Raw genomic sequence first — 17,696 nt, forward strand, 5'->3', positions numbered from 1 at the left:
GCGCAACCGTGATGTCCTCCTTCAAAAGTTTGTGGTCATTTTTGTTGCAGGCAGTTGTTCTTTGTAGCTTGTTTAATTTACTCTTGGCAATTCTTGTATGTTGTTGTTGTACTGTCAGAGTTGGAGTATCCCTAGGGAGGTGATTTGGTGGTTTTGAGGCGAAAAGGTCTCTAAAGCTGGTCAATGTGGCTTCCCAAGTGGGAGCTGTCGCCTGGTCATAAGTTTATCCACCTCCTTTTCGATTGCATCCTGGTTACTTTCTGACCATCGAAGTTTCCTCACACTCTGCAGGCCTGAAGCAGTCCCTATAGGATTTATATTCGGACGATGTAGTGGCCTGAGGGCAATGCTGCATGTTAAAATGGCATGATCGCTATCTGAAGACGGTGTCACAAAAAATTGGGACACCAGATGGAAAGCCATTAGCGATATCCATATATAATCTAGGGTCGCCATTCGAGAGGAGGATATGTGTGAATAAGCGGCCGGTTGATCTGTAGCCATCCTTCCATTGAGGATGCGCAGGCCGAGATGGTTCAGTTTTGTTGCTAGCTTTATTCCATTCATATCCTTTCGCTGATACTGGGATTTTATCTCAGGAATTGCCCACATTGCATTAAAAGATGTTATTTGGAAGGATTGGGTAGAATCGATTTCCATTAGGTTTGCATTAAAATCACCCATTATCAGCCACAGGGCAGTTGGGTAGAGAACTTCCAGGTTGTTCATTATTGGGAGTAACGTACTCAAGGTGGACTCGCGCCTCGTTTTTGTTGGGTGTAAATAGACGCAACCAAGGATCATTTTTTGCTTTGGATTCCCCTTTACCTAACTCTCGATCTCCATGCTGATAAAGACATGGTCGCCATCCCCACTATGGAGTGTTTCAATCTTCGTAGTCAGGGTGTTCTTCACGGCGATCAGCACTCCCCCAGATGCGCGGCCGCCCACCTTGGAGGGAGTGGCGATGGATTCAAATACAGTAAAGTCTTCCCAGATGGTGTTTTCAAGGGCCCAGGTTTCTTGTAGGGCAAAGACTTCGCAGGTTTTCAGCAGACCTGAAGTTAATCGCTCTGTTTTCTCCTGTGTGAGGCCCCGAATATTCCAAGAGCATACATTTAAATGATGGACCGTGTCATGGGTAGGTTTGTGGCCATGCACAGCAATCGGTGCATTACCCTAACACTTGAGAGAGCCAAGACCAGTCTTCCGAATTGCAAGGTTTTAATATGCATTTTCGTCGGGCCGCCAGCTGTGGAGGCAATTACTTGCAGTGGATTCTCAGTCCATGAGACTGTTTTCGGCTCTTGCCGGAGGCCCCGCAGCATCGATGATGACTGGGCTGAATGCTTTACTTGTTTTTGGTCGGGTCTGGTGTTGGCAAGCGTAGCTGTGTCAGAGAGGTTTTTTAGGAATGACGGGTAGTTGGTGTTGATATAAGGGCTAACCTGGATGCCCCATTCGTTCAGTTGTTTTTTGTTCTTCATTAGCGTAGCCCCGCGTTCTGGGTTAAAGAAGGTTACCAGTGTGGACTCATTTCTTTGTCCTAAGACAAGGTCTACGAAGGACACTGTCTCAATATCCGTTGAAGTCAAGCTTTCTAGACCCGGCAGTTGCCGGCATAGCCTGAGGAGATTGCCTCTATTTAAGATATCCCATTTTCCCTGGGATTCATACTCCGGATGGAGCAATATTTTTCTATGCTGTTGTTGTCCCAGGCAAGTATCTTGAAACAGTGAGGCCGGGTTGATCCTAGAAGCGTCAAACTCAATGCCCGGGGACTGAGTGTTGGCTTGTGTGCTTGGTTTAGTCATTAAAGGGCAAGGCATTCTTGGTGGCTCGCCACTCGATTAAGGTTCTTGGAGACAGAGCATTTTACTGTCAGAGCTGTCTGCATTTGCATTAACTTTGGGCTGGATTTTTTCCTCTCCCAGGCAAGTCAATGGGGAGGCGCCCGCCACTATACCTTCTTTTGGACTTTGGTCCTTGATGGTGGGTTTGTGTACTGCGACAATTGTAAGCAAGGAGCTGTTATCAAAAGGTTTTATGGGGCCGTCGTTTTGCTTTAGGCAATTACCGGGAGACTTGTGGTCTACTAGTGGCTGTGCGCTGTTCGATAAAGTTTCCAAATTTTCTTTTTTTTCTATTTGAGAGGCTACCAATTTTTCTGCCTTATTGATCAGCTCAATTGGGGACTTGCCCACTTTTGTTCCAAGCCATTGTGTTAGAGCATTGGCCTTTTTTTTGCTTTATTTAGTTTCTTCAATTTCTTCTTATTTTTTCTAGATAGGTAGGTGCTTACTTTTTGGTCGTTTTCGACCTTGGTAGCGGGCGTAAGGTGATTTGATAGGTTAGAGGGATGCGCTTCAGTATTGAGTTGTGTGGATATTTTTGTGGCATTCGGTGTTTGTGGACATAGATTGCCAGCAGAGACCGGATGCGCGAAGGCGAGGTGTTCAGAAGGAGTATTTAATGTCAATTTGAGCGGCAAGTGTTCCAGTTTTGAGCTGGAATAGTTGTTAGTAGGGCAAGATAGGCTATTAGAGCATGGTTCTGATCGCCTTAGAGTTTCCAAGGTTCGAGGGTGAATGGGGGAATACTAAGACTCTGTGGTCTGGCTTGGGTCTTCAACCTCAGGTCTTCTATTAACAAGGACATTATTTCTGGCAGAGTTTCAAGTTTAATCAATAAAGGCTCGCAAATGCAGTTTTTATGGCCTTGATTTGGGTTTGGAGTTACATGTACAGTTGGTTCCATGCTCGGATTTACTTCGGGCGTATGATTTTGGTTCATGCTTGTTTGGGCTCTTCGTATAAGCGAATTTAGTTGATCCAGTTTTGAATCGATTCCGATTATGGAGTCAGCCACGAATTGAAGGATAGATATCTGGGTATCAAGTTTATCGGCGTGCATGTGGGCCGCACAGGTCATAGAGCTCAAGGCTCTGTTGGTGACTGACAGAAGTGCCACCATTTTTAGCATTCCAGAATTGGGTTGGAATTGGGTGGCTCCGAGCCCAGGGTCTTTTGAGAATGGGTTGTTTGCAATGGCAGAGTTATGAGCCGAGGATAAATTGGTGGACGTATTGATTTGTTCATTTAAAAGGTTTTTATTTTGACTTAAGATAGAACTGTAATCTTTGATGTCAGCATTATAACTACTGCCGGTTACTGGTAGCCCTTTTAGTGGGCTTACTTTAATTGCCGCCATGAGGAGATCGCTGTTTCTGGTGTGGGCGAAGTCTGGTACCCCACTAAGAAACGGAGTGGATGTCTGTGACGGAAGGTCAAAACTGTGGATTTGGGAGAGGTCGTTCAATGGACTCTTCAACGAATTTATCACGTCTTCGCGTGCTAGGCCAGATTTCGATGGCGAGGGCCTTACTGCTTTGGTTGGGGGATGAAGCGTAGCGACCCAGATTATAGAGTCGTCTTTGCCACATGTCGAGTTCTCGGCATTATAATTGTAGTTTCCTTTCTCCCACCTGGGGGTTGGAGGCTCGTTCTTAGATACTAGGGGGGAGGTTAAGCTTTCAGTAGGCGGCAATACAAATGCAATTAGTGCTGCCAAGGGGCATTGAGTTCCAAACGGTTTATTTGTGCTTAGCCGAGTTGGTTGGAGCTCTGGTGGTGGCAATTGAGGTAGGAGCTCTGGTGGTGGCAATTGGGGTAGTACATCATAGATGGGGTGCCTTGAGAGTGATTTTTCCGGTGTACTAGTAGAAGCTGAGGTCTTGCGTCGAATGATTATTTCAGGGTAGAGGGACAACGGGTCAGGGTGAGCTGGCGACGCTGGTGATTGTTGGGGAGGCTTTCCATGGATACCCTGATAAGAATGTGGGGCAGTTTGGTTTAGTTTGCTGATCCGAAGAAAGTGCTCTCTGATGTCGGCAGTACTGTTGTTTTTAGTTTTTGGTGAGTACTGCAACCGAGCTGGTTGTGGCTGGTTAAATAACATTTTATCGCCCTTTAAGCGTCCCAGTGAGGTCTTCAAAGGTCTCGCGGCCACCTCTTGCGCTTGCTCCGAATGCAGTTGGCGAGGGGGTAATTCAGGCCCCCTTATGGATATAGCAGTGTAGACTTCTGGCGCTTGGCGGACTTATGAGGGCGGTTAGTATTTAGTGGTTGAGAGCTGCTCCTAGTGCGCATTATAGTGATATGACAGGTAAGCGAGGTATTGGGAAACCAATATCACTTCAGAAAAAACGGTTGCGAAGTGATTAAAGAATAAGGCGATGGTTGAGGTGTAATAGTCAACCGCAGTTTTTACAGAATCTTGAGGTCTCTAGTGCGCTGCGTTAAAAAAAAGGTGCTTTTTTCGCACTTTAGTCACTTCAAAAGAGGCTTCTGTCAACCGCAGTTTTTCAAAATCTTGAAAGTCTCTGCTGCGCTGCGTTTAAAAAGGTGCTTTTTTTTGGCACTTTAGTCACTTCAGTCACTTCAGAGGAGCTTTTTGTGGAAAGCCTTTCAGATAAGGCGGACCGCAGTGGGCAGTAAGTAATGGGCAGCAATAGTAAGTAACAAGCAAAAATAGAATGGCGAGCGGGGCACACGGGGACGAGGCTCCGGCAGGGATAGACCTAGTCAGCCCTGCCTGGCTCACCGCCCCCCGGCTCTTACTTAGCAGCTGCCTCTAACGGCAGCCACGCTCGCGTGCGCCCAACCAAGCTCTCGCCTCTCATGTGACTTATAGACGGTGGATGGCTGGGAACTCGAAGCCTCGGGTGCAGCTTTCAGGGACTCTCAGGGAACGCCAGTTGCTGAGGTGTGCTGAGCAAAGTTAAAGAGCAAAAAGCCAAGTTGTAATGCAGCAGCAATTGCAGCGTTGCAGAGGCAGTCAAGCGCCATGGGGCTTGTGGGCGGCTTCCTCGTGCCTCAGGCCGCAGGCCGCACCCCCCCGCCTCGACCTTCGCCTCGCCTCAGCCCTCGCGTCCTTGCTCTCCCGTGGGTGGCCCGTAGATGTCCGCAGGTCCGAGCGGTGCAAAGCGGGGAGGAGGCGGGGCCACTGCAGTATCAAGGCAGGAGACGGGAGGCGAGTACGGGAGGCTGTGGGGGTTAAGGCTATATGAAGCGGAGGACCGGGCGGGAGTGCTGATGGAATTCCGCTCACCGGGACCACTGATCTCCGACCACTGATCTCGGCCGCTCTCGGCCGCTCTCGGCTGCTCTTGCCTCTTGCCTCTTGCCTCTCGATTCAACCCTCGCTCCTCCTCTTCCTTCCTTCCAATGTTTGGTACACTTAAGAAAAGAGCCGTGTAGTATACCTCGGAAATAGGAGCGTCAAGTTGTCTATTTCTAAATGTGTGGGGGGGCTTCTTTGGAAACGAGGAGAATAAATGGCGTTGGGTGTGTTGCGGGTTGAATTCCCTAGTGGATGGGGTCAGGGGTGCAATGCTTGACAGACAGGATACATACTGTGGAAAAGGATGCCTTGATGCTTTGTACTGATTGTGCAGAGGTCTCAGGGTTACAGAGCCCTGCTCTATATGTGTCATTTGAGGAATAAAATCTGTTTATAAAGAAATCTGTCAAATGTTTAAGATTTAATATTGACAATGCGTTATCCTTAAAAACTCAGTTTGGAGGAGTAATTTTGTTTGCTTCCCAGCTCTTCAAAGGATAAACAAAGTTGTATTCTTACATTTAAAACCCTGACCCAAGTAGTCATGACATTGGTTATATCTTGTCTTGGACTATGCCAACTCTCTCTATATTAGACTACTCAAAACTTTACTTTCTAGACACCAGATTATCCAGAACAAGCAACGTGTCCTATTTACAAATAGCCTAGACATTGTCACACCACTCCTCTTTTGAGAGACCTCCACTGGCTCCCAATAGAGCAAAGGCTTATCTTTAAAATAGGCGGTCCTACTTTCAAGGCTTATGCTGAGGAAGATTCCTCTTTTATAAACTCTATATTTAAGAAATACAACCAGAGTCTAAGACTCTGCTCTTCTGCCCACAATCTTCTATCCATTTTTAAGTACAAAACAAAGAAGATGGGTGTTTTCAGATTCTCGTTGTTAGCTCCTCTCCTCAGATCTGAAACTCATTTCCTCGCCGAATACAGATGGCTCCAAACTACTTGAAGTTTAGACAGGCATAAATACCTTTTCAATTCAGCAAGAGCATAATTAGTGCTTCTACTGATGTAGCTCTTTTTTCATGTTCCTTCTATGTTACCTCAGCGCCTAGAATCCTTGTGGTATATGTGCACTTAACAGGTTCCCTTAACATAATATACGTTTTAGTAGAAGAAAAGACGTCTTCAGCTTTACAGCTCTTGTCTCCATATCCTAGGCATAAGCAGCAGCCACCTGTATGGAGCAGGCCTTCACGGACTGTCTGCCTTCCCCCAAGTATTTCTTGAATTCACACTTGGTTGGATTTAACATTCCAGCCACTGCTGGACATCATTTCTTAAACATTGGGTTACCCCTCCTTTGAAGCCACCTTCCAGACAGCTAAAAGACCAGCACCAGTGATACTGCCATTAACACATGGATTTAAGAAGCTCAAAAAGTTGTGAAAGGAAAAAAAAGACAGACCTGCTCCCCTGGCTGGTTTTAGGGATCCCACATCATTATATATTACTTTATTTAGTGTTGTTTTAACTGTAACAGGATGGCGCACCACTGAACGCAATGGGCACTCACCAGTCTGCAGTAGATAGCTGTATTTTCTAGCCTGGAGAGGCTCTTCTAAGGACCAAAATCAAACAATGTATTAAGTTTGTAAACAAAAGGGTATTTTGAACTGAAAGCTGCACACTGTAAATTAAAAGAAATAAGGATAAGAGCGATTTGTGGGGTTTTGAAAACGTGACAAGTATCACGAAAAGTGGTGGCATATAATTGTTTTTCCACATTTGTGAGAAGAATGAACTCAAAACAGGGTTAAAGAAACACATTTTATTGTGATAAAGTTGGATATAATAATTTAAATGGAGATTATATGGATGGATAGGGTTATTAGAAATGAAGCAGGAATGAGGTAAATCGATGTGAGAAGTGGAACTGATGAAGGTCTCGAGGATAGTAAGAGATTGTGCTTTTGTAAGTTAAAGAGTAGGATGGGAGATGATGATGATTCTAGCAGAAGAGCATGATAGGAAATATAACTGACCTAAGGCTGAGAGGGTGGGATAGGATGGAGTTGAGTTGAAATTAAGAAAAGGTAAGGAGATTTTACTGACTGAAGGTAAGATAACCGTGGAAGAATTTAGACGGCAGGGGAACATGGTGGGCGAGTGAACACGTTGGCTGCGGCTCTGTGATGCACTCAGCCACCCGCTATGCGTAAGCCCGCTAAAGGATCCATATGATCTATGCCCACCTATGCTAAATCCTCGACCCTATTCTAAACGTCAAAACGTTAAAAAATTAACGCTCCCACCTCGATGCCGCCGCCGCTTTAATGTGCCGGATGGATGAAATCAAGCCTGCCCGGCTCCCGACTTCTGCCTTTCTGCCTTTTTCCACCAGCCCGCGCTGTACCACAGCCGCTCTGGAGCTCAGGAAGAGCCGCAGGGCAGCAGCAAGAGTTTACCTCCGGGCGAACGCAGGCAGTGGCAGTGGCAGTCGGGAGAGTCAGGCATTGCAATCCGGGGAAGCCAGCTGAGGAGCCTGTCGGTGGAAGAACCTCAGGAGTACTTAGTAAAGAAAGGTAGGGGGGATAAAGCGGAGGTCAGCCTGGACAACCAATTTGGAGGGCAAACAGTAGATAAGCCCCAAGGGGAAAGCCAGGAGTTATTCGGGGGGGAGTGAAAGTAAAAATAAAAATAAAAGCAATAAAGAACGATCCCCTGTTAGTAATCTAGCTCTGAAGAATCAGTGCAGGAACCAGCGCAGAAGATACAAACCTGCCCCCCCAGGGAGAACATAAGGTGGAAGTTAAAAAGAGGGGTAGAAAACAGAAAAAGTAAGCAGTGATTCTAGACCCCAAGCTTAAAGTTACTCCCTCTCTACGCTCATTCTTCAAGGTACAACCGCCCATTCTTAGTTTAAAAGGGCCCCCCTTAACTAAAAAAGAAGGATATAAAACCAACAGAGGGAGTGCTATTGAGGAGATTCTAGATTCCCCAATATGGAGAGTGGGGGTCAGGGCAATGAGCTTAATGAGCCTGAGGGGCTGAGTGGGCTTAATGGAGGTACTGAGGGATGTACTCGAGACTCCCAGGGCATGCAGGGCATACAGGATAAGGGCGAGGTGGTGAATGGTGGATGTCGGGGGAACTTTGTGGATAATACCGAAGGTCTAACCATATCAGATACAATCACAACCGCCCCCGGAGTTAGGGACCCAGTTGCTCCATCTCTGGAGGCAATGTTGGGGAACTTAACCACTGAAATTAGGAGCGGTTTCTCTGTATCGGAGGCTAATCAGCGGGAAATCCGGGGGTTCTGCGAAAATCTGGAAAATAAATTAGATTAGTTATCAGAGAGGACAGAAGCCCTTAAAATTACAGTGGAAGATCTAAAAAAAAACGCGCCAGAAGCAGAACGGAAATCCAGGTGCTCCGTAAGGATGAACAGGGTTTACAAGAAAAAGTTGAACAACTTGAGAATAATTCTATGATGAATAATCTCAGGCTTTTGAATGTGCCTAAAGGCAAAGAAAAGGAGGATTTAAGAGGATTCGGGTGGCCCTTATAAAAGCAGTAGTTGACATAGAGGAAAGCAAAGAAGTAATCGCTAAAGACATTCAGAGAGTACACAGGGACCCCTTTAGGAAAAATACAGGAAGAACGAAACAGAGAAGAATTCTCATAAACATTCAGACATACGCAATTAAAGAAAAAATGTTGTTATCTGCACTGAAATTCAAGTCCTTAAAAGGCCCAGATTTTTCTTTTGAAATACGGTCTGATCTATCGAGAGCAACGTTAGATAGACAATGGGAGCTTGGGAAACGCATGGACGATTTAAAGAAAGTCGAGGCCAATGTATAATTAAAGTTCCCGGCGACATTACGCATTATGCATAATAACAAAACGAAAACTGTCAGAAGTATAAAGGAAGCAGACGATCTTTTGGAGAGCATAAAAGGTGGTGGGGGAAGCTAAGGAAAGTGTTTGTTTTTTTTGTTTAGAAGGCTAGGTTGACATTCATCTGACATACATTGGACAGCATATAGATTATGTAAAGATATTAGAAATGGGGCGGAGAGTATTCAGAGCCAAGTCTAACTTGGACTAACACCGTGTCCAAGGAGAAGAAGCAGGGGTGGGTTCTCATGGGTAAGAAGGGTGGGGGGAGGGGGGATGAGGGGGCACAGGATGGGGAGCATTTGGGAAAAAAACAAAAAAAATCCTCAAAATCCTCAGTTTTAGTGAGATAAAAAAGATATGGCTATTCAGATCTTAACCTGGAATGTCAATGGTCTACGAGTAAAGGGGCGAAGAGATAAATTAATCCAATACTTAAAAGACTCATGGGCACACATCTTAGTTTTGCAGTCAATCAATCAATCAATCAATCATTGCATTTATGAAGCGCGCTACTCACCCGCTAGGGTCTCAAGGCGCTGAGAGGGGGGGTTGGGTGCTGCTACTGCTCAAAGAGCCAGGTCTTGAGTTGCTTCCTGAAGGAGAGATGGTCCTGGGTCAGCTGCAGGTGGGAGGGGAGGGAGTTCCATGTCTTGGCCGCCAGGTAGGAGAAGGATCTTCCTCCGGTGGTGGTTCTGCGAATTCGAGGGACAGTGGCGAGGGCGAGGCTGGCGGATCGGAGCTGGCGGGTGGGTGTGTAGAACGTGAGGAGGTTGTTGAGGTATTTGGGGCCCATGTCGTGGAGAACCTTGTGTGAGTGGGTGAGAAGCCGGAATGTGATCCTCTTGCTGACGGTGAGCCAGTGCAGGTCTCTCAGGTGGGCAGAGATGTGGCTGTGACGGGGGATGTCCAGGATGAGTCATGCAGAGGCGTTCTGTATGCGCTGCAATCTTTTCTGTAGTTTGGCTGTGGTTCCAGCGTAGAGGGCATTCCCGTAGTCCAGTCGGCTGGTGACGAGGGCCTGGGTGACCGACTTTCTGGTTTCGGTGGGGATCCACCGGAAGTTCTTTCGGAGCATGCGTAGGGTGTTGAAACAGGATGACGAGACGGCGTTGACTTGCTTGGTCATCATGAGGGAGGAGTCCAGGATGAAGCCTAGGTTGCGAGCGTGGTCCCTGGGCTTGGGGTCGGTGCCCAGTGCGTGGGGCCACCAGGAGTCGTCCCAGGCGGAGGGTGATGGTCCGAGGATGAGGACTTTCAGACGGCTGAGCTTCATCCATTCCGCGACGTCTTTCATTCCTTCATGCAGGTTGGCTCTGGCGGTGGCGGGGTCGTTGGTGAGGGAGAGGATCAGCTGGGTGTCGTCAGCTTAGGAGATGATGTTCAGATTGTGTTGGTGTGCGATGGCTGCGAGGGGGCTCATGTAGATGTTGAAGAGGGTGGGGCTGAGAGAGGAGCCTTGAGGAACGCCGCAGATGATCTTGGTGGCCACTGAGCGGAAAGGGGGAGGCGGACTCTCTGAGTTCTGTTGGAGAGGAAGGAGGTGATCCATTCCAGAGGTTTTCCTTGGATCCCGTCGTGGTGGAGGCGAGTTGTTAGGGTGCGGTGGCAGACTGTGTTGAATGCGGCCTATAGGTCGAGGAGGATGAGGGCAGCAGTTTCCCCGTTGTCAAGCAGGGTCCTGATGTCGGTGGCTGCGATGAGGGCGGTCTCGGTGCTGTGGTTTGCTTGGAAGCCGGACTGCGATGGGTCAAGAGATCCGTTCGTCTCGAGGAAGGCGGTTAGGTGTTTGTTGACGGTCTTCTCGATGACTTTGGCGGGAAAATGGAGGTGCGAGATGGGGCGGAAGTTCTGGAGGTCCGTGGGGTCCGCGGTGGGTTTCTTCAGGAGGGCGCTGAGCTCCGCATGTTTCCAGCTCTCTGGAAAGATTGCGGATGCGAAGGAGTTGTTGATGACGTTCCGGAGTTGGGGTGCAATGATGGAGTCAGCTTTGTTAAAGAGGTGGTGTGGGCATGGGTCGGCCGGGGAGCGGAGTGGATGGTGTTCATCACGCGGGTGGTGTCTTCGGTGCTGACGGGGGTCCAGGTGCAAAGGGTGGTGGTGGTGGGCGTTGGTTCGGTGGTTGGGTGCGAGGTCTGGGCGCCGAAGCTGTTGTGTATGTCGGCGATCTTGTGGTGGAAGAATGAGGCGAGTGAGTCGCAGAGGTCTTGCGAGGGCGTGATGTCGTTGTTGCTGGCACTGGGGCTGGAGAGCTCTTTGATGATGCTGAAGAGTTCCTTGCTGTTGTGGGCATTGTTGTCCAGTCGTTCTCTGAATGCAGTACTTTTGGTGGTGTGGATCAGTTGGTGGTGTTTGCAGATGGCGTTCTTGAGGGCTGTCATGTTTTCTGTCGATTGGTCGTGGCGCCAGGCTTTCTCGAGGGTTCGGCAATTTTGCTTGGAGTTTTTGAGGTCGATGGTGAACCACGAGGCTTTCTTGCTGCCGAGTCTGCTGGGAGGATTCTTCAGTGGTGCAAGGGCATCGGCGCAGTTGGTGAGCCACTGTGTGAGGTTGTGGGCTGATTCGTTGGAGTCCGTAGTGTTGGTGGGAGGGTTCTGGCTGAGTGAGGTGGTGAGCTGGTCAGTGGTGATCTTGCTCCAGCATCTACAGGGGCCCTGTTGCAGGTGGTGGTGGGTCGTCGTTTTCCTGAAGTTGAAATGGACGCAGCTGTGATCTGTCCAATGTAGTTCGGTGGTGTGGCTGAAGGAGATGTGGTTGCTGGAGGAGACTCATCTGTTAAAAAAAGGAATGTGTAGACTTTTTTGAAAAACAAAGTTGGGTAGGACAAGTTTTCTGTACAAACCAGAGTTGTAATATAAGAGGAGTAGCAGTAATAGTGAAAAAACATGCAAAAATATGGATAACAGAAATGAGAGTAGATAAAAGGGGAAGAAGGATTATAGGAAAAATCAAGATAAATGACAGGCCATTGACACTGGTTGGCTACTATGGCCCAAATTACGACGATTGCGAGCCCCTCACAAATCTTTTTGCTAACCTTTTGGATTTCCCCGATCTGATCATTATGGGAGGGGATTTTAATGTCGTACTAAACCTTAATTTAGATAAATGTAGTACATCTAGAACAACCTCAACCCCTAAATCTTGTAATCTATTAAAAGAGATGATGGCCCAACATACATTGTGCGACCTTTGGAGAGAAAGGGCAGGTACCACCCAGGGCATGTCTTTTCACAATAAGAAATATGGGAGTAGGTCCAGAATCGACTATTTTCTGGTACATTGGTGTTTTAGAGAACATATTCTGAATATAGAATATAAGGCAGCTCATCTATCTGACCATTCAGCAGTTCTGATAACATTAAAAGATAGCAGAAAAGGCGCAGAGAGAAGGTGGACACTAGACCACATAATTTTAACTGATTGCGAAATAATGGAAAATCTTCGAAAAGAGGTCATAGAATTTATCGAGATTAATATAGATACTGCCTCGAATGAAATAGTGTGGGATACTTTAAAGGCTTTTTATAAGGGGCAAGATCACATCGATAACCTGTTATAGAAACAGAGTATATAAAAAAGAAATATCACAAATAGAAGAGGAGTTGAGGAGAATAGATAAGGAAATTAACAGTACAGACTTAGGAGACAAAATATAGAGTTAGAAAAAGAGCAGGTACTAATGAAGAACCAACTATCAGAGACCCTCCAAGTACGGATTAAAAAAAGTGGCATGCTAGTAAACTAGCACATTTTGAATACGGGGTGTGAGCTGGCAAACTCCTTGCCTGGGAAGCTAAGACAGAGCGAACAAAGAATAGAGTTAAAGAAGTCAGAGAAGCTCAATGTGGCAATCTATTGAGTAGTGAAGCAGAGATCAATGAGGCCTTTAAAGAATTCTTTGGTGATTTATATAGGGAGGGAAAAGATGAATTAGTAAATGATGAGATAGAGGGCTGGCTCTCAGAATGCTCAAAGCCTATAGATGCCAATCAACAAAATAGCCTCAATCAAGAAATTACACAGGAGGAAATTGTTAATGCTATCTTAACCAGCAAAAGTGGTAAAGCGGCCTGTCCAGACGGTATGCCAACGGAGCTACATAAAATCTTAGTAGAGGCAGTGTCTCCCTTGTTGACAGTGGTGATGAATGAGATATTAGGCCAGGGTAAAAAATTACCGAAGTCATGGAGTGAGGCTACAGTCTCCTTTATTTTAAAACCGGGAAAAGATCTAACAATATGTGAGTCTTATAGACCAATCTCTCTTTTAAACTCTGATTACAAAATTTCACACAAATCTTAGCATATAGATTATCAAACATTGCAAGTAATGTAATCCATGAAGATCAGAGAGGTTTTGTAAGGGAAAGATACCTACATGAACTCATATATGAATTTATAGGCGCAATTGATTTTGCAACATCCTTTAATACCCCTTTAGCTATAATCACATTAGATGCATCTAAAGCATTTGATAAGGTGAGATGGTCTTATCTTTTTGCAGTACTAGAGAGATACAATTTGGGAGATAATTTTTGCAGAGCAATTAGGCTAATCTATGAGGAACTGGTAGCAAGTGTCTTAGTAACATTTTTAGAGGTACAAGACAAGGCTCCCCTCTCTCCCCCTATTGTTTAATTTTTATATGGAGCCTTTTGCTTTACAATACAATACAATTGATATTCAACCATTTCAGCAGGGAGACTGGGTTAGGAAATTTGCGCTATACGCTGATGACCTTGTGGCCTATCTTCGGATTTGGATAGAGCCTTACCAGCTATTTTAAGTATAGCAATAACATTTGGAGAAATGTCAGGGTATTCAGTAAATGAAAGCAAGACAGAAGTGATGGTATGTAACTATGCAGGAAATAATTCCTTTATAAAAAAAGAGATAAAATTATCTAGGTATTAGGATATCTCAAGATATTAATTCAATTGCAGAGAATAATTTGAAAAGAGTGGTTAAGGAAGCTGCTAAACTAATGAAGAGTTGGATACACCTGCCATTAACCATCTTAGGCAGAGTTAGTTTAGTTAAGATGTCTATTCTAACAAAATTCACCTTTTTATTTGATTCCATTCCTCTCCATTTCAAAAAAACAACCATACATAAAATACAACAAGAGATAAATTCATTTATCTGGGCTAATAAAGGGGTTAGAATCTCTTGGAAAAAATTGCGGAGGACAAGGGAAAAGGGAGGTGTAGCCCTGCCTGACATCCAATACTATGCTTGGGCCTTCCAATTAAAGAATTCTAGAATGCTTACAAAAATTCCGGATATGTCCATGATAGGTTGAATGTATACAGCCATGCTAAAGGAGTGCCAGATAGGTTCATAAAGTTTTCTTTTTAAGTTTGGGGATCCCAAATTGTAAACAAAAAGTTAAATTGAGAGTGCTACAGTCAATGGCAAGAATATGGCATCAGATTAGACGCCATATGAAATTAGAATATTACTCATATTTTGCCCCCATCTGGGATTCACCAGGTACCCCAAAATGGCAACACCAATTAAATTTGCTGATATTAAAATCTGGGGCGACTTGACATTAGAAGGTAAATTATTATCTTGGCACGATTTAAATGAGATAATGGTGGGGACTCTCTCTAAATTCAAATACCTGCAATTGAAAAGCTGGGAGCAAAGCAAAAAATCGCCATTAGGAATGGGAAATTCCCTAGAAGACCACTTGGTAACTAAATCACCAGGAAAAAAGGAAGTAGCACTATGGTACTGGCATCTACAGGACATTATGGACAGAGAATTCACTTTAGCCGAAGACCTGTGGGGAGAACACTTGCCGCGAGAGAAGCTGCAAAACATCTGGCAAGTATCTATGTGCACACTTTACCAAATAGTAGAATCTGCGTTTTTAAGAAGGAACCACCTGTATTCACTCCACAAGGTGTATATATCACCGGAGAAGTTATCAAAGATGGGGAAAGGAAGTCAATCCAGCTGTGCCAAATGCGGGCTTAAAGATGCTTCGGATGTGCATTTGTTCTATCAATGTCCGTCAATTGGTGATTTTTGGAGTAGAGTGGAAACAACAATATCAGGTTTTTTGTGTCGGCACATGAAGGTAATCCTCTTCCTGGTTATTTTTGGTGTTACGGAGAAATACACGAGCAGTATTAGAGATATGTTGTTTTATGCAATACTCTTAGCCAGGAGAGAGATTTGCCGAAAGTGGGTGAGCAATGTACCACCTCAACATGCAGAATAGTTGGAGTCTCTCATGTATCTGCCCAGGATGGATCTATCCGGAAAAAAGTTAAAAAAGAAAGAATTCTGGAATTTATTACAGACATAGTTGAAACCCACAGAAGGGTTGCGATAAGTACTTTTTACTAATACCCTAAGCTATGCAAATAAGATCTGAATAATGTCCAATGATTACACCAGCAAATAAAACTCTTAGGCTGCCATAGGGTCTGGTTACACGTTATTTTTATAAAGGCAGCTCTGGTGTTTACACCGGGCGAGAGAGATAGCTGCAGAAGGGTGGGTGTATATTACAGTATGCCTGTTAAGGGTCAGTATTTCATCTCGAAAATAAGGGCAGAAATAATGGACTCCCTGCTTTATATTCCTTTCTGAGGTGAATGAGGACAAAAAAAAAAGATAATCGTGGAAGGCATAGCTAAGCCACAGCGATGAGGACAGCGGTTGACAAAGCTTACCTTACGTAGCGACTGATGGGAGATGGTGTTAAGGAGAACTTTCAAGGAAGACTGAATAAAGCACACAAATTATTACATAAAGGTGCCTGGAATACGTGACAAAGTGGATCAAAAGCAAAGGTCCATAAGGAAATGGTAAAGAAGACAGTATTACAGAACTCTTTAACTACTCACCCCACCCGAATAAGAGGTATCCCAGGAAATAGGTCTCCTCTGAAAAGGCCATCATCACGAGAAGATTATGCAGATACAGGCCTTCCACCAGGAGCCAATAATAGTTGGACTGAACACAGTACTGTGTAAGAATCTGAACCAGGCGGCAACCGACCATCGACTGCATATCGAGAAAAATAAACACATTGGAAATACCGAGTTAGTAGAGGCCATTGCTGGACACAATCTTCTGCACACACTCATCATATCTTCTTACAGAAGAGTAAGTAACCAGTGGAATTATTGCATTGTCAAAAAATTGAGATTATTTTAAGGGTAACATCAGCTAGAACTTTAAAAAATCCTTAATTGAAACATGTTATAGACACATTCCATAAATGAAACCTGTGTGTGAGCATCTACAGATGCAAATATGCTATTGGAGCACAACGGAGTGGAACAAGATGTGTGACCTTCCCTTCTGCAAGCCAATTACTTATTCATAAACATACTGCCAAATTGTAAATCAGACAGCTGGAGGCCAACAGAAAGCTGTATTTAGCTGGCCTGCCGGCTAGTCGATATCTACCTAGGAGATTCCTAGTTAGTACCTGAGACAAGCCTTATTACAGTATCAACCCACATATCACTATGCCTTCTACCTTTTAATAGATGCATGTAAATATCAAAGAGGTCTACTAAATAACTTTTTATTCACTTAGATGTAAAATATGCCTGCACTAGAAAACATGCTGCTGGACACTATATCTTTAGAACCATTTACAATTACTTTTCTGTACAGAATGCTGAATATGTATGTAAGAATGGGTCTAAACCCAGCTACAGTAAGTTCCTGAAATAAATGAGTGCTTGAACACGTCTGTCCAGGTGTTTGTTTTATATATTGAAAGTATTTCCAGTGTGTGAAAATGGTGTAATCCATGATAGTTTTCTCTATGTTTTAAAATAGTAGCTTCATTGTACTTCCTGATATATACAATGTTATTTATTTTAAATTATGCTTTAATTACTTAATCTTGAATGTGGTTATTTACAAGGCATACATAGCTACATTTTCACAATAAATATGTATTTTCAATGTATTTTTATCATTTTCATATATTTAACTAACAGAAAAACGGATTTGATGCAACTACTGGCAGACGAAAGTGGTAATAAGTAAAAAGAAAATGTTAATGTCCAAACAGCAACTTATTTGGAGGGTCTCATTTCAAAAATATATAATGCCATAAATGACTGAAAACTTTTATATCACCTTAAGTGCTTAAAAATCTGGTTTCCAATCTGCATTAGCACCTCAATGTTTACTTACTTTAGTGTGCTCAATAGAAATGGCTTTAAATGCAGCAGCTCCTATTTCAACCAAAAGGAGCTCAGGAAAGCCTCCCTTTTGTTTGTTGTGAATATAAATTGATAGCACTCTAGTTGCTTCTCCGAATTCTTCTGCTAAACTGCTGTCGAACACTGGGGATCATCTGACATATTGCTACTGCTGTTGGAAGTAAACGTTTTACACGGATTGCCAGGATTTGTTTTGACATGGTTGAAGAATATATTTTAGAATCTTCTGAGAGCACTATTGTAATTTCTATGGCAAAACGAAACACCCCATTGTTTTCATTTACTGCAGTCTCCATTGGAAGAGATTTTTTTGCTACACCTCCTGCTCCAGCAGCATGTCTCATATTTGTCATAAATATAGCATTTTAGAGGTCCAGTTTTTATTTAGAAGTCTAGTGTGAAGCCGCAATAGAAAAAAGGGAAATCATTTACCAAATAGGTAATTGCGAATGGAATTGCAGGGGTTCTAGGGGCCTAAGGCCCCCCTGATGCACCTCCCAAA

At 44.5% G+C, this 17,696-nt stretch overlaps 1 protein-coding gene across 1 annotated transcript in view; it reads right to left on the minus strand.

The window, feature by feature from the left end:
* Positions 1 to 17,696, minus strand: part of GIPR (gastric inhibitory polypeptide receptor) — an 888,530-nt gene that overhangs the window by 714,143 nt on the left and 156,691 nt on the right. The window contains exon 2 of the mRNA XM_078662339.1: positions 15,854 to 16,013. Within this exon, the coding sequence (XP_078518465.1) occupies positions 15,854 to 16,013 (160 nt within the window). The remainder of the gene's footprint in view (positions 1 to 15,853; positions 16,014 to 17,696) is intronic.

This window comes from Lissotriton helveticus, chromosome 9 (assembly GCF_964261635.1).
Source record: "Lissotriton helveticus chromosome 9, aLisHel1.1, whole genome shotgun sequence".
NCBI lineage: Eukaryota > Metazoa > Chordata > Amphibia > Caudata > Salamandridae > Lissotriton > Lissotriton helveticus.